Source organism: Neltuma alba, unplaced genomic scaffold (assembly GCF_004799145.2).
Source record: "Neltuma alba isolate B1F8T4 unplaced genomic scaffold, ASM479914v2 tig00005769_pilon, whole genome shotgun sequence".
Taxonomy (NCBI): domain Eukaryota; kingdom Viridiplantae; phylum Streptophyta; class Magnoliopsida; order Fabales; family Fabaceae; genus Neltuma; species Neltuma alba.
In genome coordinates this window covers 24,012-49,267 of record NW_021634224.1, presented here as the reverse complement: position 1 = coordinate 49,267, position 25,256 = coordinate 24,012, and the positions used below count along the sequence as shown (strand labels likewise).

Genomic DNA, 25,256 nt, shown 5'->3' with positions numbered 1-25,256 from the left:
ATAATTGGGTGGAAAGTAAGCACAAAAAATGCCCATGTGGCGACAAACCATTTCTCAGTTACGCACGATAACTTACCTGATATACGAAAATTCGCGATAAACAAATAATGGCAACTAACTTTTTCTCTCTCGCTTGTCAGACTGATGAATATTGTGCGTACCATCACGTTCTGGGCGCGTGAAGTCATTTGTTTTTCTGAGTGGACGTGAACTCATTTTTGGCGCTCTCTGAAAGCGACGGACCGTACATTTGCTGACGATGTCTATGGGCCCCACCCCGAATGGGTAATCTTATATCCCCTCAATTCTCAGTCTCACCTAGTTAATGAATGCTCTTGCTCCTCCTCAAAATTTATTGTTCATTGTAAGTTATTTTTTATTTTCAAATTGTCAAAGTATTAAAATTTATAAAAATATTATGTTTTTGCGATTTCACATATTTTATCCACTAAAGAAAGGAAGAATATATTTTATTTATAAAATTAAATTTAAATATGTTACTACTGAAGTCAAGTATGATGTTGACTAAAATCATTGATTGGCCTGGACCCGGAACAATCTTTAGTAGCGCCTTCCTGACAAAGATAGGGGTCGCCAGGGACAGGAGAGTGAAGAAACCCATAAAAAGATGTAGGCCCCGGGAGGAAATTCTGGCCGCGCGTAGGGTCACCCTTCGAAAGACGAGACCCCGATATTATCGCGAGAATATGGGCGGCGAGTTCATGAAATGGGGACTCAAAAGGGAAAGCGACGGTACAAAAGGAAGGTCCGCTGGACGCGTGTAGCGAATATTCACTAGATTTGAATTTGTGGTTTTGATTCCGCAACTCGCTTTCTACTTCTCTTATCGCTCACGCAATGATAGCTTACCATGATAAGTTCCAATGCCTATCACATAAGTCATGGGACTTATGTCTGATAGGTCAGTAGAAAAAGCGAGACCCCTGTACAACGCATCGAAGATAGCGAGGCCGAGTTTCTCTCTTCTTCTTATCCGCAGCCTTTCAAACCCTAGAAATTCTCAAATTTCGGGCCTGTATAATTTGAACAAGCTAAATTCTCGAGGATCTTCAGTTTGAGGAGTACGTGTGAGTTTAGATTTAGAGTTGAGTCGTGCTGAGTCTGGATGTACGCTTCCTGACTTGTCTCTGCTTCATGGAATCCGAAGCCTCTGCTCTTTTGGCTCGACCTGTCGTGTATTTGTGATTGAATATCCAAATTATCGTTGTGTTTTTAGATTTGAGCGGTCGCTATGTCTTCTCTAAGCAGAGAATTGGTGTTCCTCATTCTCCAATTTCTGGAGGAGGAGAAGTTCAAAGAGTCTGTGCACAAGTAAGCCCCTTACTTTTGTTTCCCTCTGCCTCTTTCTGGGAAATTTGTGTGATAGATTTGAGAACATTTGTAAATTATAAAAATAAATTGAAGATTCCCTCTCTCTTTTGTGCCGAACCTTCTTCGTTTGTTCTATGGTGTGTTCCCTATAAATTTTTTTCTTTGGTATCCCAAGGATTGGTCATTTTCCTCTTACAATTTTTTTTTTAAAATTGCTGCAGGCTTGAGAAGGAGTCTGGGTTTTTCTTCAACATGAAGTACTTTGAGGAAAAAGTCCAGGCTGGAGAATGGGAAGAGGTTGAGAAGTACTTGTCAGGGTTTACTAAAGTTGATGATAATCGATACTCTATGAAGATTTTCTTTGAAATCAGAAAACAAAAATATCTGGAAGCGCTTGATAGGTATCAATTATTGTGTGTTTGTTGAGTTTTGGCACAGTATCTATCCATACTGTAAAATTTCAAGTGTTCTGTTGTCGACCGTGTGTTTAAAATTTCAGGCAAGACAAGGCAAAGGCTGTTGAGATATTAGTAAGTGATTTAAAGGTGTTCTCCACTTTCAATGAGGATCTGTATAAAGAAATTACCCAGCTGTTAACTCTTAATAATTTCAGGTAATATCTTGAATAATGTACTTTTTTTTTATCGTGCCATGCTTGTATATGTTGTCTATTGCCAATTTCATTATATATTTCATCATTTCATCAATGAGGTAATGCCAAAAAAATAAAATGATTATTATGTTAATGTTCTTAGTCTTGAGAAGAGCTCTACTCAATAGAGTAACTTGCTTATTGAGCTTAAGTAATGTAATAGGCAAAGTCATAATTCGAGTTTCATTTCTGTGAGTTTCATAAAGATGTAGGGAGCATGTCATAAATTAATTATTCAACTTTTTAATTCTCTCTAAATTAATTATTCAAAAGCATTAAGTGCTCATTTCGAGAATGGAATTTAAAAGCAAAATTGACTATTGTAAATTTTTAAATGTGAGCCCCAGTGCACAGACAATCATTACTACCTTATTTTTGCACCAGACTTTTAGTCTGGTGGAAAATTGGTCATGCTTATAGCAACTGGCAATTCAGAAGTTGCCAGGATTTTGCTGCGTTGTCTAGTTTATGATTTGCTCCTTACAAATTGAAATTAAACAGGGCGCCCTGCTTCTGGGTTACGTTTTGAATTGTGTGGTATCTTATTAAGTTGTAGAACCTTTAATCTCAGTCATTGACATTGTCATCCCTCTTTCTTTTGTGAAATGGTGAGATTTAAGAATAAATGGGAATATGACTTTTCTTCTGCAGCATTGGCAGTCATTTCAATTCAGAACCTTTATTACTAACCGTACTCATATTTCTTTCTTTTATGAGAAACAGGGAATTCCAATACTGAGATTTAAGAATGAACCGGGGGGGGGGGTTGTTTTCAGATAGGTCTACTTAATTATTTAAGCATACAATCTCTTAACTTCTCACGTTTCCTGGTTTTTTAAAATACCAGGGAGAATGATCAGCTGGCCAAGTATGGTGACACTAAAACAGCTCGAAGCATTATGTTGATAGAGCTGAAAAAATTGATAGAAGCAAATCCTCTATTTCGTGATAAGCTTCTCTTCCCTACTCTTAAATCATCGAGATTGAGGACATTAATCAATCAAAGGTAGATGCTTTGTTTGTTGGATTAACAGTAGAATCCCTTTTGACGGATGAAACATTTTTTTAGTTAATGTATTCTTGTATATTGATTTGGTAATTTAGCTTTTTATTACTTTCAATTTCTCTTCTCAATTCCTTTTTTGCCCTTATCAATGAATGCAGTTTGAACTGGCAGCACCAGCTTTGCAAAAATCCAAGGGCAAACCCGGATATTAAGACTTTATTTACAGATCACACATGTTCACCTCCTAATGGTCCTCTAACACCCACACCTGTCAATCTTCCAGTCGCTGCAGTTGCAAAGCCCGCTGTTTACACATCACTTAGTGCTCATGGTGTATGATCTCATGAATCTTGAACATTATTTTACATTTGCATGTGTTTCAATAGTGCTCACCATAATGCCTAATTATTTTTTGGTCCTTATTTATTTGCTGCAGTCCTTCCCACCTGCTGCAGCTTCTGCTAATTCTATAGCTGGTTGGATGGCCAATGCTTCTGCTTCATCATCTGTCCAAGCAGCAGTTGTTACTGCCTCATCCATGCCTGTTGCCCAGAATCAAGGTTAAAGATAACATATCAATGGAACTATATCGATATTACTCAAAGTATTATAGCTGGGGATAGTGCCAATTTGACCCCCAGTGACATTGGGTTGATGAAAAACATTGCTACTTTATTATTTTTGTGACATGTTACTCTCTTTGGTTTGGTGAAAATAGGTAAATCTCAGTGTTAATTCATCCCTAATGTTGGTACTTGTTAAAAAACTATTCTCCAACTTAGCAGCATGCACAGAAATTCCGTAGCCAAATCATAGAAGAAGTCAAGTTGTCTCCAGTCAATTCTGTTCTGCTCTTGCATTTCCCCCTGTAACTGATTGTTTTGTCAAGTGGGCCTTGGGTGAAATCTACTAGGCCGGGTCCTTCTGTGGTACACCTATGGGTTGAGGCCCTAATGGCATCTAGGCTAGAATAAGCTTTATGGCAGCCATTTTGAACTATACATGTATTTAAAAGAAGCAGTGCCACCCAACAAACTTTTCTGATATTCCAATTCAGGATTCCAAAAGGTTTTGAAAAATGGCTATCGAAATTGGACCGGTTTGAGTTGATGAAGGTATTACCTCATTAGTTTAATGGTCGTGTCCTTAATTAAATTAGTCTTGCTTTTCAGTAAAAGAGTAATGTAGTTTAGTTAAGAGCATGCTTTGATTTTTTTTTTTTTTTGTTTCCAAAACAACTTGCAAATGGGAAAATAAATTATGTTAGTTTTATCATATAACAAGAGCTCAGGGTTCTAGAGTTATTCTTTCTAAAAATCATCTTTATTTTGTAACTGATATGCAAACAAAGAATGTCCATAACTTTCAATATCACATTCTAGCATTGTGCATGCAAGGTCGTTACTATTAATTAACCTTTATTAGGTACTGTAAGCAGCTATTTCCACTTCTATCATCAGATGTGCTATGTTTTCCATAAGAAATTGTAGAAGAGGTAAAAGCAAGTGTCTATGGTTGAGATTATAGGCTTTTTGTGCGCTAAGATATTTTGGAAATACTGTTTGTATGATATTAAGAGGAAATCCAGAGTAAATGCGAGTATGTTTACCCGATTAGGATTCTCTCTAACCATAATATCTAGTTTTCTCTCCAGCTTTCATTTCGGCTATCAAAATTTATCTTGCAGTCTAGATTAGAGACGGTGTTCTTCTAAATCAAAACGCACCGTTTCATTTAAGACGGTACATATCATTTTGAAAGGGTTAAGTTCAGTTATGTAATTCCAAATTCCTAGACTACAATAAGATGAACTTGATGGTTGAGATATAATTTGAGAGAAAACTTGATATTACCGTATGGAGAGGATCCAATTTAATATATAAGTGGTAAATCCTTCTTTTGTATGCATTCTAAAGCCCCCCCCCCCCCCAAAAAAAAAATCCAAAAAAAGGAGAAGATTTAACTCATGTTGTTGCTATTACAGTGGCATTTACTATGCTAAGTGGCAAGGTCGATATGTCCTAACACTTTAAAATATATTCTTTTGTTTAATAATTTCACATTACAAGAGGGTATTAAACACTTCCCGACTCTTTCTTGAAACAGTACCCATCTTGAAACGTCCAAGAACACCTCCGGCAGCCCCTGGCATGGTTGATTATCAGAATCCCGATCACGAGCAGTTAATGAAAAGGCTTCGGCCTGTTCATTCTGTAGAGGAGGTAATTTCAATGACTTTCTTTTTGATTTGTTATACATAGGATAATCTCATGATGCCACACGTTGTTCTGCTACTAGGCTGCACAGGGCTTCCTGACTTTGTAATTTCTGTTCACGTTCTGATGATTCACTTATATTGTTCAGGTTTCCTATCCTACTGCTCGACAAGCTTCTTGGTCACTGGATGATCTACCAAGAACAGTGGCAATGACACTGCATCAAGGATCCTCAGTTAACAGCATGGACTTTCATCCTTCACACCAGACATTGCTTCTTGGTATTGCCTATGATGGTTTTACTTATGAAAATTTTTCATTACTTAAATATTCATAGAATTTTGACATAGCTTCTTCTATTGATAAATATTATCCATTATGCAGTTGGTTCTACTAATGGTGAAATTGCCCTATGGGAACTTGGGTTACGGGAGAGGTTGGTTTCAAAGCCATTCAAGATATGGGATCTATCTGCATGCTCATTGCCTTTTCAGGTTTGTTTCATTTCTCAAATGATGTAATATTTTTCCCCATTCCTTGAAATGGTCCTTACTTTTACAGGACTCCTAGTTGGACAGTTTAAATGATGTATACAATATGAACCAAAAAAAAAAAAAAAAGCTCTAGCTTAAGTTAACAAGGTCAATATTTTAAATTATGCTAGTTGTTTTAGTGATTAAAGATTTAAAAGTTGCGGTTTTTTGCAGGCAGCTGCTGCCAAAGAAGCACCAATTTCCGTCAGCCGTGTTATGTGGAGCCCAGATGGAAATTATGTTGGTATGTGGCTTGGCCCTTTCTAAAGACATTTTTGAGCCGGAGTGAATATCTAATTGATTTCTTGCTGCAGGTGTTGCATTTAGCAAACATTTGGTTCACTTGTATGCTTATACTGGGTCAAATGAGCTGAGCCAACGATTGGAGGTGAGCTTTTGTATTCAAAATCCTAAACTATCAAAATTTCATAGTGCAGCTTAAGTTACACTTTGTTTTAATGCAGATTGATGCCCATACTGGTGGCGTGAATGATTTGGCATTTGCTCATCCAAATAAACAACTATGTATTCTGACCTGTGGTGATGATAAGATGATAAAGGTGCTGACAGAATATTCATTGCTGTTTTTAATGCTGCAAATATCCATCTACTTTCTCTAAAGAAGAACTTTTTGATAGGTGTGGGAGTTAAATGGACGAAAACTATTCAACTTTGAGGGGCATGAAGCACCTGTCTATTCCATCTGTCCTCATCACAAAGAGAACATTCAGGTACAAAGAATAAATCATTTGTATGACTATGAAACCTGTTATTTTCAGGCACTTCTGCCTCTTAACTGGCTTAGTTGAGTAACTTATAGCAGGCATCAAATTGCACGTTTGTCCATGGCATGTCAAGTTTGAGGCTCTGATCTGCATGGCCTTCACTATAACTCAGTTTCGAGACAACATTTCTTCCAGATTACTTATGTTTAATGACTAAAAATTTCTCATACCATGTCATGGAGAGCAAACTTATTTGATGGTTTCTTTCTTAACTATATCATTTCATAGGCAGCAGAATACACAATGCCACTGGATCACTGTTGTTGGATCACACACGTATGCACATTATGGTTGACGTCTGTCTTATATTCTTTTCTAGTCCCTAATTTATACACAAACCAGTCAGTAATGAAATTTTGTATCCCACATTTTATCCTGTATTGGAATATTTATGGTGGAATATGACCATGGTATTGCTACTGCAGAATTTCACATCAAGTACCGCTTGTCCATGACCCTAGCCCAGATGCATTGTCTTCATTTCAATTCTCTAATCTCTCCTGTTTTCTTTTCTTGGAAAATAATATCCCATGAGCTAACTGGTTACATGTGCTATGCGTGGAATCAGCACTGCCAGCCTTTTCAAGTCAATTGTGGTTTCCTCGGCATTAAAGTTAACTGTTTTTGACTTTGCAGTTTATATTTTCAACTGCTGTTGATGGAAAAATAAAGGCCTGGTTGTATGATCACATGGGTTCCAGAGTTGACTATGATGCTCCAGGTCACTGCTGCACCACAATGCTTTACAGTGCTGATGGAAGTAGGTAAGTTGGAAACAGATAGGGATGCATGTTTCCATAAGTTTTGCATTCCCTGGTTATTGGCATTTTTTCCCATGACATAATACTAACTAACGTCTAAAATTTCCCCCATTTCTCTAGATTGTTTTCCTGTGGAACAAGTAAAAATGGAGAATCTTTCCTAGTTGAATGGAATGAAAGTGAAGGAGCCATTAAGAGGACGTATAGTGGGTTCAGAAAGAAATCAAATGGGGTTGTGCAGTTTGACACAACCCAAAATCGCTTTTTGGCTGCAGGTGAAGATGGCCAGATAAGGTTCTGGGATATGGACATTGTTAGTGTTCTCACAAGCACTGATGCAGAGGGTGGACTGCAGGTCAATATCCGGCTTTTAACTGTTTTAATCTTTCCCAAATAGAACTACACTTTCTGAAGATACCCTTATTTTATTGCACCTATGTATTCAGAGCCTGCCACGTTTGAGATTTAATAAGGAAGGAAATCTTCTTGCTGTTACTACTGCGGACAATGGAATCAAGGTACTGGCAAATGCTATTGGTCTGAGATCCTTAAGGGCAGTGGAAACTCCAGCATTTGAAGCATTGAGATCTCCGATGGAATCAACTGCAAATAAGGTGGGCTAATGCTTTCCCCCACTTTTTCTTCATTCTGAAAATTTATATTTAGGTCCAATTATTTATATATATTGCCCACTTTGTTTCCATTATCTAGGTTTCTGGCTCCCCTGCTGTAAATGTCAGTCCTGTCAACTGTAAAGTGGAGAGGAACTCGCCTGTCAGGCCATCTCCAATCCTTGTATGAAGTTGGCCTGCCTAAATTTGCATGAATTGATTATGATGTTGGCACAGTGATTATGATGATGCCATAGTCTAATGATAAGACCCAGCAAATATATAAATACGTGGATTTGATATTTCATTTTTGTAGATTCACTGTGCAAGAACATGAAACTGACATGATCTTTTTCTCCTATGTTATAAAAACCTTAATAACCTTCTGCATTTCCCTAGCAAGGAGTACCGTCTTTTGGATTCCCGAATTCTGTAATATTTGTGTGATTGAGGTGCTTCATCTTAATACTTGTTAGCAAAGTCTTAACTTATTTTGACTTTATCAATTTAGAATGGAGTTGACCCTATGGGACTGAGTTTGGAGAAGCCTAGAACCATGGAAGATGTGATAGATAGAACTAAACCATGGCAGCTATCTGAAATTTCGGATGCTATCCAATGTCGGTTAGTTACAATGCCCGAGAGTGCAGATGCTTCCAGCAAGGTTTGTTGAACTTGTTAGATCACCTTTTCTTTGACAAATTTCATGTCCTGCCCATAGCTTATGTATTCATGTGTAGGTTGTTCGACTTTTATATACAAATTCTGGTGCTGGTGTTTTGGCACTTGGGTCAAATGGTATTCAGAAACTGTGGAAGTGGACTCGTAATGAACAAAATCCTACTGGGAAGGTACCATCTATCAAATAATCGGTTCACTTAATTTTCCTTGCCACCCTTCTGTTACGTGTCTTATTTCTTCTTCCAACTCAGCAGTGAATCGATTAATGATGCTTAGATGATTTCAGGCCACAGCCAGTGTTGTTCCTCAACACTGGCAACCCAACAGTGGTCTTCTTATGACCAATGATATTTCTGGTGTCAACCTTGAAGAAGCAGTTCCTTGCATTGCACTCTCAAAGAATGATTCTTATGTTATGTCCGCCTGTGGTGGAAAGGTTTCATTATTTAACATGATGACATTCAAGGTCTGTATCTGATGTAGATGTCTGATCTTCGTTTCAAATTTTACTGGTGCTTATTTGTAACCACCGTTTATTTTCACCCAGGTAATGACAACGTTCATGCCACCACCTCCTGCCTCGACTTTCCTGTCTTTCCACCCACAGGATAACAACATCATAGCCATTGGGATGGAGGATTCAACGATTCACATTTACAATGTTAGAGTGGATGAGGTGATTACCATCTTTGGCTGCTTACTCTCTCCAACCTGAGATATGCTATTTGTTTACTATAATCATAGATATCTTCCTTTTCTTTTGGATGTATTACTAGGTCAAGTCGAAATTGAAGGGTCATCAGAAGCGTATCACTGGTTTAGCCTTTTCGACCAATCTTAACATACTGGTCTCGTCTGGTGCTGATGCCCAAGTATGTCTGTTAACATTATCTATACAATTACAGAAGTTCATAGTACTATACTTTTAAGGCATGTCTGCGTGCAATGCTTTTACCTTTCATTTATTAAAATTTCATTTATTTTTTCAGCTTTGCGTGTGGAGCATTGATACATGGGAGAAAAGAAAATCAATAACAATACAATTACCTGCGGGAAAGTCTCCAGTCGGTGATACTAGAGTCCAATTCCATTCTGATCAACTCCGCTTATTGGTAGTCCATGAGACTCATTTGGCAATATATGATGCTTCCAAGATGGATCGCATTCGACAGGTAGGAGGTTACTTCTGGCATTAGTTGATCTGCTAGTGACTGACTGACTGAATCCAAATAGTGATATGCTTATCTGATTTTGTGCTGCAGTGGCTTCCACAAGATATTCTGCCTGCTCCCATATCATATGCAACTTATTCAAGCAACAGTCTGTTAATATATGCTACTTTCTTTGATGGTAACATTGGGGTCTTTGATGCTGATAGCTTGAGGCTAAGATGTCGTATTGCTCCATCAGCATACTTGTCACAGGCAGCTTTAAGTGGGTAAGTGTCAGGAATAATGGATTGAATCCACCTCTATGATATTTAGCATTAAACATTTTTCGATCAGACAATTAAGTCATGCTTAATTTTTGCAGAAGCCAAGCTGTTTACCCACTCGTGGTTGCAGCTCATCCACAAGAACCCAACCAATTGGCTGTTGGGTTGACCGATGGATCCGTCAAAGTAATAGAGCCCTCTGAATCAGATGGTAAATGGGGATCTACTCCACCTGTAGATAATGGAGTGCTAAACGGTAGGCAAGGGCAGTCATCTACTTCAAATATCCACACTCCTGATCAGGCACAAAGATAAGATTCATTGTATCATTCTAGTCTAATCATGTTAGATTTTGATTCCCCCATTTGTCTCTTGTCAATACCAGCTTGGACATAAAATGGGTAAATGTTCAGGTCATGTACTAAACTTGTGTATTGTATTGTAGTCAACTTGTAATTGCGTTGGTTATTTGTAATGTGAATATGTTAATTCTCTTCCCATATTGATATATTATAATGAAATCTCTTGTTGGTTACTGATGTTGGTGAGGGGGCCGTTATACCCTGCTGCTTTGGACGCCCCAAAAAAAATTGAAGTTTAATATCTCCTTGCCAATTTTAAAAAATTCAACGGTTTATAATTATAAATAAATGAATCAAAATTTAACGGTTGTGGCAGAAAAACAAAAATCAAAATTTAACGAGGGCCTTTTGCGCTCCCCACTCCCCTCCCCATAATATCACATTATTATTTTAGGGTTATTCGGGAATGAGAGAAGCATTTTCTTACTCTAAAATCGGCAGTTGACTACTAATGATGAAGCTCACTAAAAACTCAATCGGCAAACGAAAAAATCATGCACAAGCTTGAGTGAGGAAAGTTGACGAAAGAACAAGCGGCGAATCATTGGTGAAGTTTGAGCTGAAATGGATAGAAAGAAAATAAAAAAAAATGTTACGGAAATCATTTCCGGAGAATGACAGATTAAGGATCGCGAGGCATCAATTGCCTAAGCCCTTCTATTAATTTGCCAACGCCTAAGCCCTTACTCCTGCGGCTCTTGGCACATAAATTTCGCACAATTATAAATTAATAAATATATATTAAAAGAGCCAACAAGGTTTGTCCAATTGAAAGCGTTCGATGTTTTTACCTTAATTTAAAGATTGGATTGTTTCGGTAAACAGATTTTTAAAACTTGCCTGCAGACTTCCTTGTTCACAATCATTTTTTTGGGTCAAATTTCATAATCATTTATTAATTACTATTGTCTATCCACAAATTGCCCTTTGTCTATGCTTATGAATTTTAAGTTACTGAAGCCTTGGACTTTGTTTTTGATTTTTTTCCGCTAATCACCATGGAAAAAAAATTTGTATCGGAGACAGTACCTGCCGCTTTAATTGCAAGTGTGTTCGTTTTACGTCATTATTTAAACTACGCGTGTTGCTATATGTAGAGGATATGAGAGAATCTAACCCGTCCTATTACAGCTTAAATCGAAGTTATTTTTGTTAGCTAGAGATAATTAAAATAGCCTTTTTACCGGGAAAAAGAAGAAGAAGATAATTGAATTTGGAGGTAAACATAGTTTCTAGATGTGGTAGTTGCCTTGTTTTGCAATTACGACGCATATGCAGATAGCAGAAACTTGCGGATGAAGAAGTTATAATGACCAACTTGATATATAAATTACCCATATAAATAATACAACTTGATATATAAATATAAAAATGACTTGTATGATTTTTTCTGTATTTAATTTTCTTATTTGATGCTCATGGACAACTATTCGTATCACACGCTACACCTTGATTTTGATCACAAGGTGCAATAGACCAATAGTTCACAATTCCAAATTAATGGCGAGTAAGTTGATGGAACATGCAACAAATCTGAGAGATGGATGGTTCAATAATCGTACGGACGATCATTATGACAGGGAAACTCATGAGTCGTTTACTAAAGGTCCCCACCATGGCACTCAGGGATGGGATTGTGAGCACAATAATCATAGACCATATACTTGCTTCTGACTTCGTGGTAGAGTTTCTTCTGAAGAGGGTCAAGACTCGCATACTTGGGCGCGTTCCACCAATAGTTTGAAGAATCTTTGCACTGTGGATCGTCGATAAACCCATGGAAGGCCATAATTCCGCCAGAAGCGAACATTCTCATCTTGGCCAGCAACAACGTCCACATATTGCAACGGGGAAGCAGCGAGAAGGGACAAGTTCACAAGAAATATAACGAAACACGAATTCCAATTCATGAATATCACAGTGGATAAGCAAAAGCGATCAAGATATGCAACGGTTGGTGTGGCGGGAATTGACGAGGTTTTGGTGGTGGTCAAATATATGGAAGAGAGGTCGACAGTACCAGAGACCAATCAGTTAGGCTATATAGCTTGGTCCAAAAGTAATTATTCCTCCGGTCCTTATTATAAGACCCAATTTGACTTTTTATTTGGTCCTAATTATAAGACCCAATCCATTTTGTCTCTTATAGTTATGCATTTTTTTTCCAAGATAATCCTTCTAATAATGATAGTTTTAGCCAATATACTTAATTAGCAAGGATATTTTAGGAATGACAACACTTATTTATTATAAATAACCAACTTAACTTACTTCCTTAATTTCCTCAAATAAGTCAATTGGGTCTTATAATTAGGACCGGAGGAGTACCATATATGTCATAATGGCCGTCCAAATCTGTGTGTACATCGATCCTTCTGTATATAGAGAAACGAACTGATTAGAATCCTCCGAGATTTCTCGCGCAATTCAACTTATAAATAGAACATATACAAGAATATGTATATTAAACACTTTTTTTTGCCCGAGGAAAACCTTAACTTGCATACAATGACAACAAACTAATAATTCTACCTTTTTCTGCATGTCTTGTGTGCCTTGATTTTTTCATTTGAGGGAAAATCATGCTTAAGGACTTTTGTCTTGAAAGAAGAAATCATATTAGCAGATTCTAATACTTTTTCAATCCTAAATATAAGAAATATTTTGTAATATAATTTACATTATAAAATAAGTTTTCTACTTAGGTCCGAAGGATTAAACTAACTGTACATGGCCTGCTTACTGCATTCCCGAGTTTTTTTTTTCCCCTGCTGATGATGAGGTTCAAGCTGCAATCATATTAACTGTTTAACTCTTACTATTGTACCCGGGAGGGAAAAGGAAAAAAAAACTCTTGCTAGCAGGCTCCAATTAGACGACACGTGATTATGGAGAGGAAATGCGAAAGGATTAAAAACTCTTCTTCTTCTTCTTCTTTTTTTCAGAGTTGGCATGAGAAAGTGAAAAGAAAGATAAAATTCCATTTAGATGATTGATTTGGACTTCTTGTCCAGGGAATGTTGTTTTTACTAATTAATTAGGCACTGCCCTTTGCATTTTATGGTTTATTCCAATTGGAGCTGATTCGTGCCTGTTCAAGGAATTATGTTGTATTTTTTGTGTGAACCCCATGTACGCTGTCTCTTGTGATTAGAGATGATTTTTTTTTAATTATTTCCAATTAAATTTAAATCATATTCTTTACTTCACTTGATACTTAATTAATCTGAATAAATTTTAAAAATTTAATTAAATAATAATTATAATAAACATGACATTATTTACTTAAAATATTCTAAACAATATTATATTATATGTCAATTTATGAATTAAGTGAATTTTTAAAATTTGTAATATACGTGATGTCAACTTATCAAATGAGAAAGGAAGAAGAATTTTAAAAAGCTCAATCTAAAAAAATTAAAAAATAGAATTAAAAACTTTCAATTAATTTTTATTAATTTTTTATCTTATATCTTCTCTTTATTAAAATTTTATAATCCCGCTCTTCCAATTTTTTAAGTTAGGTTCATTAAAATTTTCTCTCCTCTTTCTTTTTCTCTATTTCCCTCATATCAAATTTTGAGTCAGTGTTTTGACGAGTTTCTCAATTAATTTGTTTCTTTATTTAAATACTTTTATTAAATTAAAATAAAATAAAAGGACAAAAACTATAATAAAAAAATAATAATAACGCATTTTAATATATCATCGGTCTGTAATAGATCCACAGTCGGTGCTCATTTTCGAGCCTCCGTCTTTTGCGGCACTAGCCTCCTAGATGTCTTTCGTTATCCCTAATTCTCAATTTTAGGGTTTTACATATCTTGTGCATCCCCCTTTTTCACGCTCTTTCCCGTTCGCGGACATTTCTTCCTCTTCTTATCTTTTTACGGCCTTTCATCATTATCTCCGCTTGTTCTTCCCTCCTCTGGCTGGCTTCCCTGCCTGCGCAAGTTTCTCGTACATTGCCTTATCGTCAGAGAGCTTGTTGGCCGCTTGAACCTGCATCGCACCTTGCAGTCATGGCTTGAAATCAACACGCTTACGGTATGCCATTTGATACTTCTTTGCACCCTCCCCTTGTTACTCGTTGTTTTGGCTTCAACGGGCCTTTTTAAAGCAATTCTGTTTTGATTTCTTAATTTTATTTTAAAGAATAACATTATAAAGGTACTGCAATTAACATTCTGGTATTTGACTATATTCTTCTTCACTGTTCTTTCCCTTGTAGGGATTTTTGTCCTACAGCTCATGAGCAGTTTTTTTTTTTTTTTTTTTTTGTGAAGTTCAGGCGTTCTTGGTAGACACTAATTTTGACGCAGTTTTCTTTTTAAGTAAAAGAATTGTACAACACTGCTATCTCTTGGTCGTTAATCATTGTTCTGTATTTGGTTAATTTTATGGAATAGGGTTTATCTAATCCTTTGTGAAGAACTTCATAAATGGCGAATCGCACGGACCCAGCAGCTAGAAGCATCAGAGGCACAAATCCTCAGAATCTAGTGGAGAAGATTCTCCGATCGAAGATCTACCAGAACACTTATTGGAAAGAACAATGTTTTGGTTTGACTGCGGAGACCTTGGTGGACAAAGCCATGGAGCTTGAATATCTTGGTGGGACTTATGGCGGTAACCGCAAACCCACGCCCTTCATGTGTCTTGTTATGAAGATGTTGCAGATTCAACCTGAGAAGGAAATTGTTATCGAGTTCATCAAGAATGAGGATTACAAGTACTTCTACCTTTTTCTTTTCCCTTGCATGACTTTGGCATCTTTTTTCCCCCCTCCTTGAATGCTTATTGTTGGAGAAGTAACTGTTTTATCTTGATTATCTACTTGGAAAATCGTTGTAAATTGAGTTGGAGAATGAGTTTGAGCTGATTTAGATCTAGTGTGTCTTTACCTGCAATTGGTAGAGGAAAATTTGGGAGTGAGCCTAGGAACCATAGTTTTGAAAAACTTATTTTGATGCTTGTGTTGCCGTTGAAGGACCTCTATATGGTGTTCCTGGGCACAAAAATAATTTAACTATTTCAAGACTGCAGTGCTCTTCTTGGACCATGTTCAACTTTACTTCTAAGAAAAAAGGGAGAGAGAGAAATTTACAATGGCACCGAATCACTGATGTCCGTCTTCGAAAATAAATCAGATATAGTGTCACATCACGTTCTCGTTTTCCTTCCTATATTTTGCCTATTGATGCATGTTTCTTTTAGTAGTTTCTCATTTTGTTTATTTTTAAAATATGGCTGCAGATATGTGAGAATACTTGGTGCTTTTTATCTGCGTCTTACTGGTTCTGATATTGATGTGTATCGATATTTGGAGCCCCTATACAATGACTACCGAAAACTCAGACGAAAATTACCTGATGGCCGTAAGATTTTAAACTTAAATATGAAAGCTTCTGCCTTATAATTCTATGCCAGTTCTGGCACTGGAAGAGTTTATAATCAATATGTTTATTATACCATCTCAGTTATAATCAATATGTTTATTATACCATATGCTTATTGCGACTCACAATTTGGGCAAATTAATTGTTCTTGATGTTTCAGAGTTTAGTTTGACACATGTGGATGAGGTTATTGATGAGCTCTTGACAAAAGATTACTCCTGCGATATTGCTTTGCCTCGAATTAAGAAAAGGTTTCTCTTAACTTCTCGAGTATAACTTTTCCATGTGATTATCTATTTCTGAATTTGAAAAACTTGTTTGGTAAACCTTTGAAAAAATTTTCTTGTCAAACTAAGGCAATTTCTATATGAAAAGTTTGTTGCAATGATATTTTAAGTATTATTTATTTCGAGAGCTGGTTTTTCAATTTGGGTTGTGATTTATCTTTCTCCATCTTGTCTTCTCTTATTTCATAGGTGGACTCTTGAATCCCTTGATGCCTTAGAACCTCGACGTAGTGCTCTTGAAGAAGATTTTGAGGAGGAAGAAGAGAAAGAGGAAAATGAACAGCCTGTTGATGAGCTTGAAGATGGAGCCTATGAGAAGGTGTGTTCCCTTTCCCTTCTTAATAACCCAAAAAAAAAAAAAAAAGCTATCATTTTTCTTTCTTTCCTTCTTCCTTGTCCATGCTAAGTCAAATATAGGTGGTTTTAATTTTTGGTCTGATTATTGAATGTTCAACAGGATTACTATCGGGGTCGAAGTCCCACAAGGGAAAGAGATAGAGATAGAAGACGTGATAGTCATAGGCACAGGTATCTTTTACTCATTGCAAGCATCTGCATGGCTTGACACGTTAGTTTAGTCAAGGAGATTGAATGGAGTATAATTCTTGTTGGCTCTTCCGTTATCCATAAATTAATCTGCTGGGTTTGGGTTTAAATGTCCAATGCAAGCATAATTTGCGTTTTATTCCATGATTGCTGCGATAATGACAGGCATTTTATTGTTCAAAAAGACGGCTAAAATGTAACGGAAGCTGTTTCTGAAGTTACCCAACATATACCCTGTTTAAAGTCATATTTCTATTTCCATTGTGGCATTCATAGCCATTTGTGGTGCACAACTGCTTCCTAGAGTAAAACATTGTGATCCTGCCAGGTTTCTCTGCACTGACAGTGTGCAGCGAGAAGTATGATGGATCAGACATTGTTATTGCTGTTTAAATATGGTTCCATGTGATCACATCAACATGTGAATTAATCAATTGATCTGTTAGGGAATTGCATATTTCTTGTCAGAAAAGCTTTTCATGGTGGTGAGCGACAGTGGTTGAATGAGTCATTAAACATGGTCAATTAATTGCCACGGGTTAAAGCGAAATCATTTGTTTGTCATATTGATTTTACCCCTATTTTCCAGTCACGTGCATAAACTACTAGTAGTCAGGGGAGGTGATTTTTCAATGGTTTACAAGTCTTCTTCTGAATTGGTGTTATCATGATCAGTGCTTTTTTCTTAAAAGAATTTGCATTTTTGGATGTCTGGCTGCCAGGGATAGAGATTATGACCGAGATTATGATAGAGAGAGAGGGCGAGGCCGTGATCGGGACCGGGACCGGGACCGGTATCGTGTGAGGGAAGAAAAAGAGTATGGAAGAGAGAGAGAAGGGAGGGAGCGGGAGAGGAGAGAGAGAGATAGGGATCGGGAGAGAGGGAGACGAAGAAGCCACTCAAGGAGCAGGAGTAGGAGCAGAGATCGCAGGGATAGGAAGAGACATGCACGGAGTAGCATGAGTCCGAGTAGTAGAAGGCATGGAGATGGCAGACGTGAGGATGGTGGTGCAGGTCGTGAAGAGCCTAAGAAGAAGAAGGAGAAGAAGGAGAAGAAGGACGATGGGACCGATCACCCTGATCCTGAGATTGCTGAAGCCAACAAGTTACGAGCTGCTCTCGGGTTGAAACCCCTGAGACCCTGACCGCTTCCTTTGTCTCCTTGTGTTTGTGTGATATGTGCTGAACAAAAAATGTTCCTCCATACTAGAAGTGGCCGTTGCTGAGTTTTATACTGGGCTACTAGAGCTTGTATGATTGTAGTTGGCAAAAGTGACAAACTTCAAGTTGGGATAGAAGTTAATTCGTATAATATAATTTATATCTGAACAAGTATTTATATAAAAATCAGCTTGTTTTGATGATTTATCGTCTGTTTTAGCAGGTTCATATCTGAAGAAAAATTAGAAGTTAAAAACTGAAAAAAAAAGAAAAGAAAGATTAAAGTGTACATTTGGTCTTTTAACTTGTATGTTGCAATTTGGTTCTTAATTTTAAAAAGTATGTATTTAATTTTTTAATCCTAAAATTATTAGGTTTTAATGTTGATTTTTTATAATAATCATACATTTTTTGAAAATTAAATATATTAGTATTTGAGAATGTTTTATTGATTTTAATGTTATTTTTTTAAAAAAATTTAGGATTAAAAGATAAAAAGTATATTTTTTAAAATTAAAGAACTAAATTGAAATTTTGTATAAAATTAAAGGATAAAATGTTTTTTAGTCAAAAAAATTTGTTCCCATTTCGATTTAATTATTTTTTGGATACAGCTTCAATTTAATTTTTGGCTCAGTAGCTATTTTCTTAATAGACCAAATATCAGTACTGAGCTCGTAACTTTTTGGCCTCGTTTGAATTGCCGTTGCAAATGGTAAAAACACATAAGGAAACGTGAAATTGAGGTTTATGGTTTATTGTGGCTCAGAAAATTATTTGGATGTGGCTTTTTTTCTAACTAACTTATAGAAAAAAGTAACTTTTCTAACTAACTTATCCAACGTAATCTGGATCAACTTTTCTAACTGACTTATAAAAAAATTGTGCAAAGCTTATGATCTACTTAGTTATGTGATTTCATTTACTTTAATTAGAGACCAAATAAATTTTAATTTTTATTCATGGGTCTATTATGTATATTTAATTAATTATCTATTATGTGTTTTTAAATTTTTTTCAGTAACAAATATTTTTATTTTATAATTTCACAAATAAACTATTTATATCTTATCATAATAATTTTACGTATTTTTTAAAATTATTATCACATTAAAAACATAAAATTTCAAATACTACTATTTAATAAAGTCCATATTTTTTTTAGTTATTTTACAACTAGACTAACTTTTCTATTAATCATCTAAACAACTTAACTTTTTCAACTGACTTTTTATAAGCACCTATCTAAATATAAATCGTATTACACTAATTGATTTTCACTCTAACTTTAATTACAAAAATTAGTTAAGTCGGTGTTACTTTTTATGGCTGGTAAATGGGTTATGAGCACCTGGTCCTCTACTTTGTTTGCCGTCTCCTTTTGAAGAGATGTTTATGATAAAAATTCAAAATTCACTTAACGAGGACAATGAGATGAAATTAAAAGAATGTTTTTTGCCAGAAATTAAAAGACGACTTTAAAATGAAGTATCGTGTAGTTTGTGGGAAAATCCAACGAAGTACATCATTAGCAAGCAAGGAGTGGAGATTGAATTCTAATTGAGGCATCGCTAACAAGTGTAAGGCGAGGCGCCCCCTTGAAGCAGAAGCCAGTATCGAAGAATTAATGTAGATATCAAACATTTCGGAAAGGAGGATTGCGATTTGCGAATGACAAAGAAGAGCGTGGGTCACAGAAATAGATCCGGGATTAAAATGCCATCTGAATCGTACTGAAAGCCGCCTGAAGAATACAGCGGCTTGCATCTCCCTCCCATGAGGATCCTCTTCTTCCACAGACATGCTTCTTCTTCCTCCTCTTCTCTTTTCCCATCGTCTTCCAATTCAACCTCCTCCCTTGCTTTCTTTTTCAGCCAACTCGTAATGGTGACTATTCTCGACACAACCCTAACCAGGCGGCATGATCTTACCTTGATCCTCAACAGTCCCCAACCGCTCACAACATCTGTACGGTCTCCCGCAGCTTCGCCATTATGACTCTTGTTTCCATCAACAAAACTTGCTAATGGAAGAACTCCGTGTTCTTGCTTTCCTTCCTCTGCGTCGTGAGGCTCCAGAGCATCGTCAAGCTCAAGTTCAATAAGCTGAGATAACGGACCTACAATTCGCTGATTCTCATGAACCAAACCGTTTCCTTCTGCAGTAACGTTCTTCTCTTTCTCATGTTGGGAGTCGCTCCTTCCTAAAAAACTCTCCGACTCAGTATGATCTTCGTCTTTTGTACCCAGTGATCTCTTCTTTCCAAACAAGCTGGAGAAGAAGACTGACACAACTTTCTTCGGAAACTGATATCCACGTTTAGTCCTTCGACTTCTGCTGTGCATGGTTTTGTCCATCAACCTGGGAATCTTCATGCTTAGCTTTGAGTGATCGCGCATGGCGATGCTAATGAAGTGAGACGAAGAAGAATTTGATGGAATGTTAGCTGCAGCAATAGGATTCTTGCATGCGTTTGGGTTTTCTTCCATCGTGTTGTGTTGAGCTTGGAGGAATTTGAAGCACATTATTGTGGGTTATAAACTTGCACAATGGAGTTAAGAAGTGGGAAATTACGGTAGAGACGTGGGAGTGAATAATGCCTTATTTCGAGGGATTTACAAGGTTCATTCTCTTCAAATGCTCAGGTAATTTAGCCCCACGTCTTACAATAAGTAAATTTTTCTTATTTATTTCATCTCGATTTATTAGCTGGTGTATTACCTCCTCTGGGAAAAATTAAGGAATTAGGACCTTTAAACTGTAGGAGATTGGCCCATTAGTAATTGTTTTCTATTTCAAAAAATATATATGATATATCTGATTCCAAATGAAGCAATTTTAGGCATGGAGGACGATTAGGAGGTTGAGCAAGGGAGAAAAATTTGAACAAAATGTGCTGATTATTATTCAACAGTGCGACAACGAGCCAGATACAGCTTACTTATACATGCAGAGGAACATTGTGAAGTCCGCCTAATAGCCTCGATGATATCTCCCAACAATCTGGCGTGGCAACTAACCTGACTAGCTAATATATAACAACTCAGCTCAGATAATTACGTGTTAGCCAATTAATCTTAATACTGTATTAATCTACTAAAATTAATCAAATGCCTTTAGTCCGGCATTAATTACTCATTTTTGTGGTCGACATTTAGATAACTAAACAAGTGAGCTTTATCATATATCAAATTCTATTCATGACTCGCAACTTTATTCATCATATTTTGAAAAACTTGATATTTTCTTCCCCCACCTGCAGCATTTATTGTTCATTATTGTATCCTTTAATTTGAGTATGAGAAGTAATTTTTGGTTTCTACGTCATTGTCGCATGGGGGCCACAGAAGATCTCATGACAGGTACAACTAGAGAAGAGTTGCAGAGATTGGTGACTTTTGTGTGTACTTCAACATAATCAATCTCTCTACATGGAAAGGACCCATGTACTATTGAGAAACATATCGCGATGCTGTCTTCAATTTGGATTTACTTACAGATTCAAGCCGTTAGCAAACACACCATTAGAACTTATCTACTAGACCACGTTTGTTGTCAGTCGGTCCAACAGCTGAGCACAAGCCAGAATCAAAACTTACAACAACCACCAACACACCTATCAAACCATCTCAACCTCACATCTGTGGTATTCAACCACCAACAAAAAGGTAAAACCAAACATGCTCACACTGCCAGGCAAAAATTATACTAATATTTACTATGTTACTAAAATATTAGACAATTACTATGCTGTCACTGTGGGTCTGCTAGGCCTTTTCCCTTCCATGGCATCTTTCTTCCTTCGGCAGTTTGCACAGAGGAACGGACCTTCCCACGGCTTAGATGCGGTCGAGAAGAAAGGGCCAGAGTTCACTGATAAACCATCGCCAGGAGGTTGATCCACCTGGCAGACTGCGCAACGGAAAATCCCAGAGTTTGCATTCAAAGGAAAATCCTTACCAAGCCTGCATTTTCAGCAACAAACTTGCAGAGTCAAGATTTAAAACTCAATCCCATCCAAATTGTATGGAGAGAGGCAAAAACAATTTTCATCCTACCACTTGTCACACAAAACGCATGGATGCAGGCATTACGCAAATACGTATAGTATACAGATCTAAATGCAGCAGTTATGGGCTGGACAAAGCATCTGTTACTGGCGTAACGTACCTTTCTGCAAGCATTGCAGAAACCCTCCTCAAATAACTCCTCTACAACTCCCACAGCAGACAGCTTATTACTAGCTTTGTTAGTGGAGTTCTGAGATTTCTTCCCAAAGAGAAGTGAAGTTATCATATTATGTTTCTTTTTCGGAATTGGTGGTAATACAGGATGATCTGAAGGAATAATGTCTACAACAAGGCAAGTTGTATCATCCTTCAGTCCCCTCGACCTTAAAGCCTCCTGGAGAAAGGAGGAACAGCAAAGCATTAACACAAGAACATAATTGGACGCCTCTCAAAATGATAGAAAGACTGCACCTAGTATGCATCACCTTAACTACCAGCTTTGCAGCAAGCTCTGCAGGTAGACCCCGACAAGACTTGGCAGCCATATCAGAAGATAAGGCATCCCAAATGCCATCAGAAGCTATGATAAGTCTTCCACCAGCATTTGAAAGCTGAGTAACCAAGAAAATGTTTGAAACTCAGTACTTTCACATAAAGCTCAAGGTTATATACTCTTAAGAATAAAACTGCCTCACCTTTACTTGCTTAACATGGGGAATTGGCACAATAAATTCTCCGACATCTGTGTCACCAATCGATCTAGAAAGACATAATCCGCCAGGCCAGCAGCGAAGGGGTCCTACCTGTATACATATTCAGGAATTAAAACAAATGAGATCAAGTAAGCCCTGCTTATAAAGGATGAAGTAGATTGTGCCATACCTCATTGCCTCCAAATACATTGAGTCTTCCTACTTCACCACCACTAGCAGTGACACGTTCCCTCTCTTCTGCATTCTCTTCCAGTCTGTGATCAACTGTCAGAAGAGATACTACACCTCCCTGGGTATCTAATATACATCGAGAATCCCCAACTGATGCAACAGTGACAGTCCAACCATCAACCAGAACAAATGTTGCTGTAGTCCCAGAAGTCTCGCCTGTAAACAAAATTAGATTGTCAAAATGAGCATGCGTTAATAGTCTGAGGATCCACACAATGAAATATAACTGGAGGCCTTCGTACCTTTTTGCTGAAATTCTATGTCAGTTTTCACAAACCCAACAACTAGAGCCCGAGGAAGAGCTTGAAGCCACTCATCTCTGCTGATATCTTGTGGTATTGCACTCATGACATTATTAAGTATATTTTCCTTTGCAAAAATAGCAGCTGATATACCATTATGCCCATCAAAGATCTGCCAAACGAGAGCCAATAGTAAGTATCAGTAACAAATGCTGAGAGAAAATGGTAATCAGCCTGGTCATAGAGAAGAAATGACACGCTAATGCCAGTCAACGTATATAATAATACAAGTACACGAAGATTGAACAATACCGCAAATACAGAAAACAGTGTTGATGAATCCCCAGGAATCCTCTGGCAGTCCGTCTTGATTAAAAAGTAATCCTCCCCTTTCTTTGCCAAGCCAGCCTGTCCATACCTCACAAAAGGTTTTTCAACTTTTTCATTCCGGAGCTCGCGGCCAATCAAAGTTGCCAAAGGAACCGGGGGCGCCTTCGTCCTTGGTAATTCTGTCTTACTCATCTTGGTCTAAAATTCAACATTTCTGGAAACCCACTGAAGAAACCCTAATAATCAATCATAAAATAAATCATTAACAGGGATATCATTGCTGGTAGATCGAAATGATCCGGGGCTTCTCTTCCTGGTCAGGGCTTATACTGTTAGTACTTTCCACAGGAAAGGAAATGGCGAAATCCAGCTTATGAAACGACCTAAGTATACCATCACGCATGATTTAGTTCTAAAATAAGATCCATTAATTTCAGCCGCCTATGAAGCAGAATGCCATACTGGGGACATAAATCTAAAACCATGGAACACTGGTGATATACATTACAATTTAGATAAAAGACAAAACCATACTCCCCGAAACAAGGTCCGCAAAAACTTCTCTGTTTAAGTCAATTTTATTGGGGCAAAGTGAAATATCAGAATAAATCATGATCGGATGATTCAGCCAGAACAGTTAATTTCAAACCAAGGCATTGACAAATATCACAAGTACGCATCCAACTTCTAATTCACAAAAATCAAACTTTAACAACTTTCTCGGAATGCTCCGAAAATATTCCATCTTACGACATGTATATCCACAAACCAATGAAGCTGCATTTTAGAAAGGAGAAGGATAGTAGTAAATCCATCGAAGGGTCCTACGTGATTGGTTGGATTTGAGCAGCATTTTATAATTTTCTTCAGACAAGAATCAATTGGTATGAAAGTTCGGAATGAAAATGATAAAGTTAAGGGAAAAGGTAAAAACTGAACTCACAAGTGAGAAATGCAGCAGATCGAGGCGGACGATTCAACATTGCGGATTGGCCGTATCATACATGTTAACCCTCCAATTCTAGAATCATTTCCAGGAGCTGAGCTTCAGATCAAATGCTCATAAACCCTAGTAGCCCAAAACAGAGAGAAGCAACTAGCAAGAGAGCTTGCCTGTGATATGATTGGTAGAGAAATCCAGAGAAAGAGAGGGCGAGAGGAAACGCGGAAAAGAGGCCCTTTGGGCAGAGGATTCCGATAGTGACATTTTTGTCCTAGTCTTCGTGGTAATATACGGAAGCACAATGCCCTTGCTCTAAATTACATAAATACCCTCGTACATTTCGCTTTTTGAGCTTCGATGAATGCCCTCGTATAAGGTAAGTATTCGGTGACTTTATTTATTTCGGCCAACGCAATAAACTGCTGATTCACATAATATGTGTTTCTAATTAAACACCGGAGATCTATGGTAGGATTTAAAATTCGTTGTTCATATTTTAACTATAAAAATAATATTTTGAAACAAAATGGTTGAAATATTTTGGGGTTTAGTTTGGGTTAATTGGATAGTTTGTGCCCAAAAAATTGTATGAGGATGCCGTGAATATGAAAGGGGATGAAGATTTATCTCAGCAAAATCTTCCTTTGAATGTGGCAGGCGCAGTAGTGGGAATACCCTCCACTTGTCTAGTTTCTTTTACCCGATATATATAACTATATAGACACACGCGCCAAGAAAGAACAAAAGTTCATGTGTGGGTGTATATATATTAGTTTTGAATTATCAATATAGTTAAATTATCTTTTGGAAGAATTATAATGAGGCTTTAAGAAAAAATAAAATTTGAAATTTTAAAATTTTAAAAATTATCATTTTTTATTTTGAAATTTATCATTAAAGACTGTTTAAATGTTATTAAAAAAATTTTATAATTTTTTTTTAATCTTTTTAACAACACGAGCAGTTTAGGCCGAGAAATTTGAGAAGGGAGAAGAGAAGAGTTGGGAAAAAGATGG

General features: G+C 37.0%; 4 protein-coding genes across 5 annotated transcripts; 2 read left to right on the top strand and 2 right to left on the bottom strand.

The window, feature by feature from the left end:
• The first annotated feature begins 975 nt into the window (after positions 1 to 975).
• Positions 976 to 10,551, top strand: LOC114748636 (topless-related protein 3). 2 transcript variants are annotated; one of them, XM_028937076.1, is made up of 25 exons: positions 976 to 1,332; positions 1,554 to 1,733; positions 1,832 to 1,945; positions 2,832 to 2,990; positions 3,149 to 3,323; positions 3,427 to 3,550; positions 5,097 to 5,212; positions 5,355 to 5,487; positions 5,591 to 5,700; positions 5,914 to 5,983; positions 6,054 to 6,127; positions 6,204 to 6,299; positions 6,378 to 6,470; positions 7,161 to 7,288; positions 7,406 to 7,640; positions 7,732 to 7,899; positions 7,997 to 8,080; positions 8,408 to 8,560; positions 8,637 to 8,747; positions 8,864 to 9,043; positions 9,125 to 9,253; positions 9,354 to 9,449; positions 9,567 to 9,749; positions 9,840 to 10,015; positions 10,111 to 10,327. In XM_028937076.1, exons 1-25 carry the CDS (start codon positions 1,253 to 1,255, stop codon positions 10,325 to 10,327), a joined length of 3,384 nt encoding a protein of 1,127 aa, XP_028792909.1. In that variant the 5' UTR covers positions 976 to 1,252. The 2 variants fall into 2 exon arrangements, with proteins under 2 accessions (XP_028792909.1, XP_028792910.1); XM_028937077.1 differs by lacking the exon at positions 7,997 to 8,080 and having other exon boundaries at positions 10,111 to 10,551.
• Positions 10,552 to 14,153: 3,602 nt separating this feature from the next.
• On the top strand, positions 14,154 to 17,939 carry LOC114748637 (pre-mRNA-splicing factor 38). The gene is made up of 7 exons (XM_028937078.1): positions 14,154 to 14,431; positions 14,784 to 15,109; positions 15,634 to 15,755; positions 15,937 to 16,027; positions 16,253 to 16,382; positions 16,521 to 16,591; positions 17,332 to 17,939. The coding sequence occupies exons 2-7, from the start codon at positions 14,820 to 14,822 to the stop codon at positions 17,753 to 17,755; spliced, it is 1,128 nt and encodes a 375-aa protein (XP_028792911.1). The 5' UTR covers positions 14,154 to 14,431; positions 14,784 to 14,819; the 3' UTR covers positions 17,756 to 17,939.
• Positions 17,940 to 19,442: 1,503 nt separating this feature from the next.
• LOC114748633 (uncharacterized) lies at positions 19,443 to 20,436 on the bottom strand. Its single transcript, XM_028937071.1, has one exon. The coding sequence runs from the start codon at positions 20,294 to 20,296 to the stop codon at positions 19,463 to 19,465; it is 834 nt and encodes a 277-aa protein (XP_028792904.1). The 5' UTR covers positions 20,297 to 20,436; the 3' UTR covers positions 19,443 to 19,462.
• A 740-nt stretch (positions 20,437 to 21,176) lies between these two features.
• LOC114748634 (probable protein phosphatase 2C 5) lies at positions 21,177 to 24,451 on the bottom strand. The gene is given in 9 exon segments (XM_028937073.1): positions 21,177 to 21,736; positions 21,942 to 21,961; positions 21,963 to 22,175; positions 22,267 to 22,392; positions 22,477 to 22,584; positions 22,664 to 22,881; positions 22,968 to 23,139; positions 23,280 to 23,533; positions 24,241 to 24,451. Coding segments are annotated over 8 exon segments (1,287 nt in total). The 5' UTR covers positions 23,490 to 23,533; positions 24,241 to 24,451; the 3' UTR covers positions 21,177 to 21,516.
• Between the last annotated feature and the right edge of the window lie 805 nt (positions 24,452 to 25,256).

Bases quoted from the DNA above. Each gene is read 5' to 3' on its own strand.
- LOC114748636 (XM_028937076.1), top strand. From the start codon at position 1,253: ATGTCTTCTCTAAGCAGAGAATTGGTGTTCCTCATTCTCCAATTTCTG. The intron at 5,213-5,354 runs GTAATTTCAATG...TATATTGTTCAG, and splicing joins CTGTTCATTCTGTAGAGGAG to GTTTCCTATCCTACTGCTCG. The intron at 8,748-8,863 runs GTACCATCTATC...AGATGATTTCAG, and splicing joins AACAAAATCCTACTGGGAAG to GCCACAGCCAGTGTTGTTCC.
- LOC114748637 (XM_028937078.1), top strand. From the start codon at position 14,820: ATGGCGAATCGCACGGACCCAGCAGCTAGAAGCATCAGAGGCACAAAT. The intron at 15,110-15,633 runs GTACTTCTACCT...ATATGGCTGCAG, and splicing joins ATCAAGAATGAGGATTACAA to ATATGTGAGAATACTTGGTG. The intron at 16,592-17,331 runs GTATCTTTTACT...TCTGGCTGCCAG, and splicing joins CGTGATAGTCATAGGCACAG to GGATAGAGATTATGACCGAG.
- LOC114748633 (XM_028937071.1), bottom strand. From the start codon at position 20,296: ATGTGCTTCAAATTCCTCCAAGCTCAACACAACACGATGGAAGAAAAC.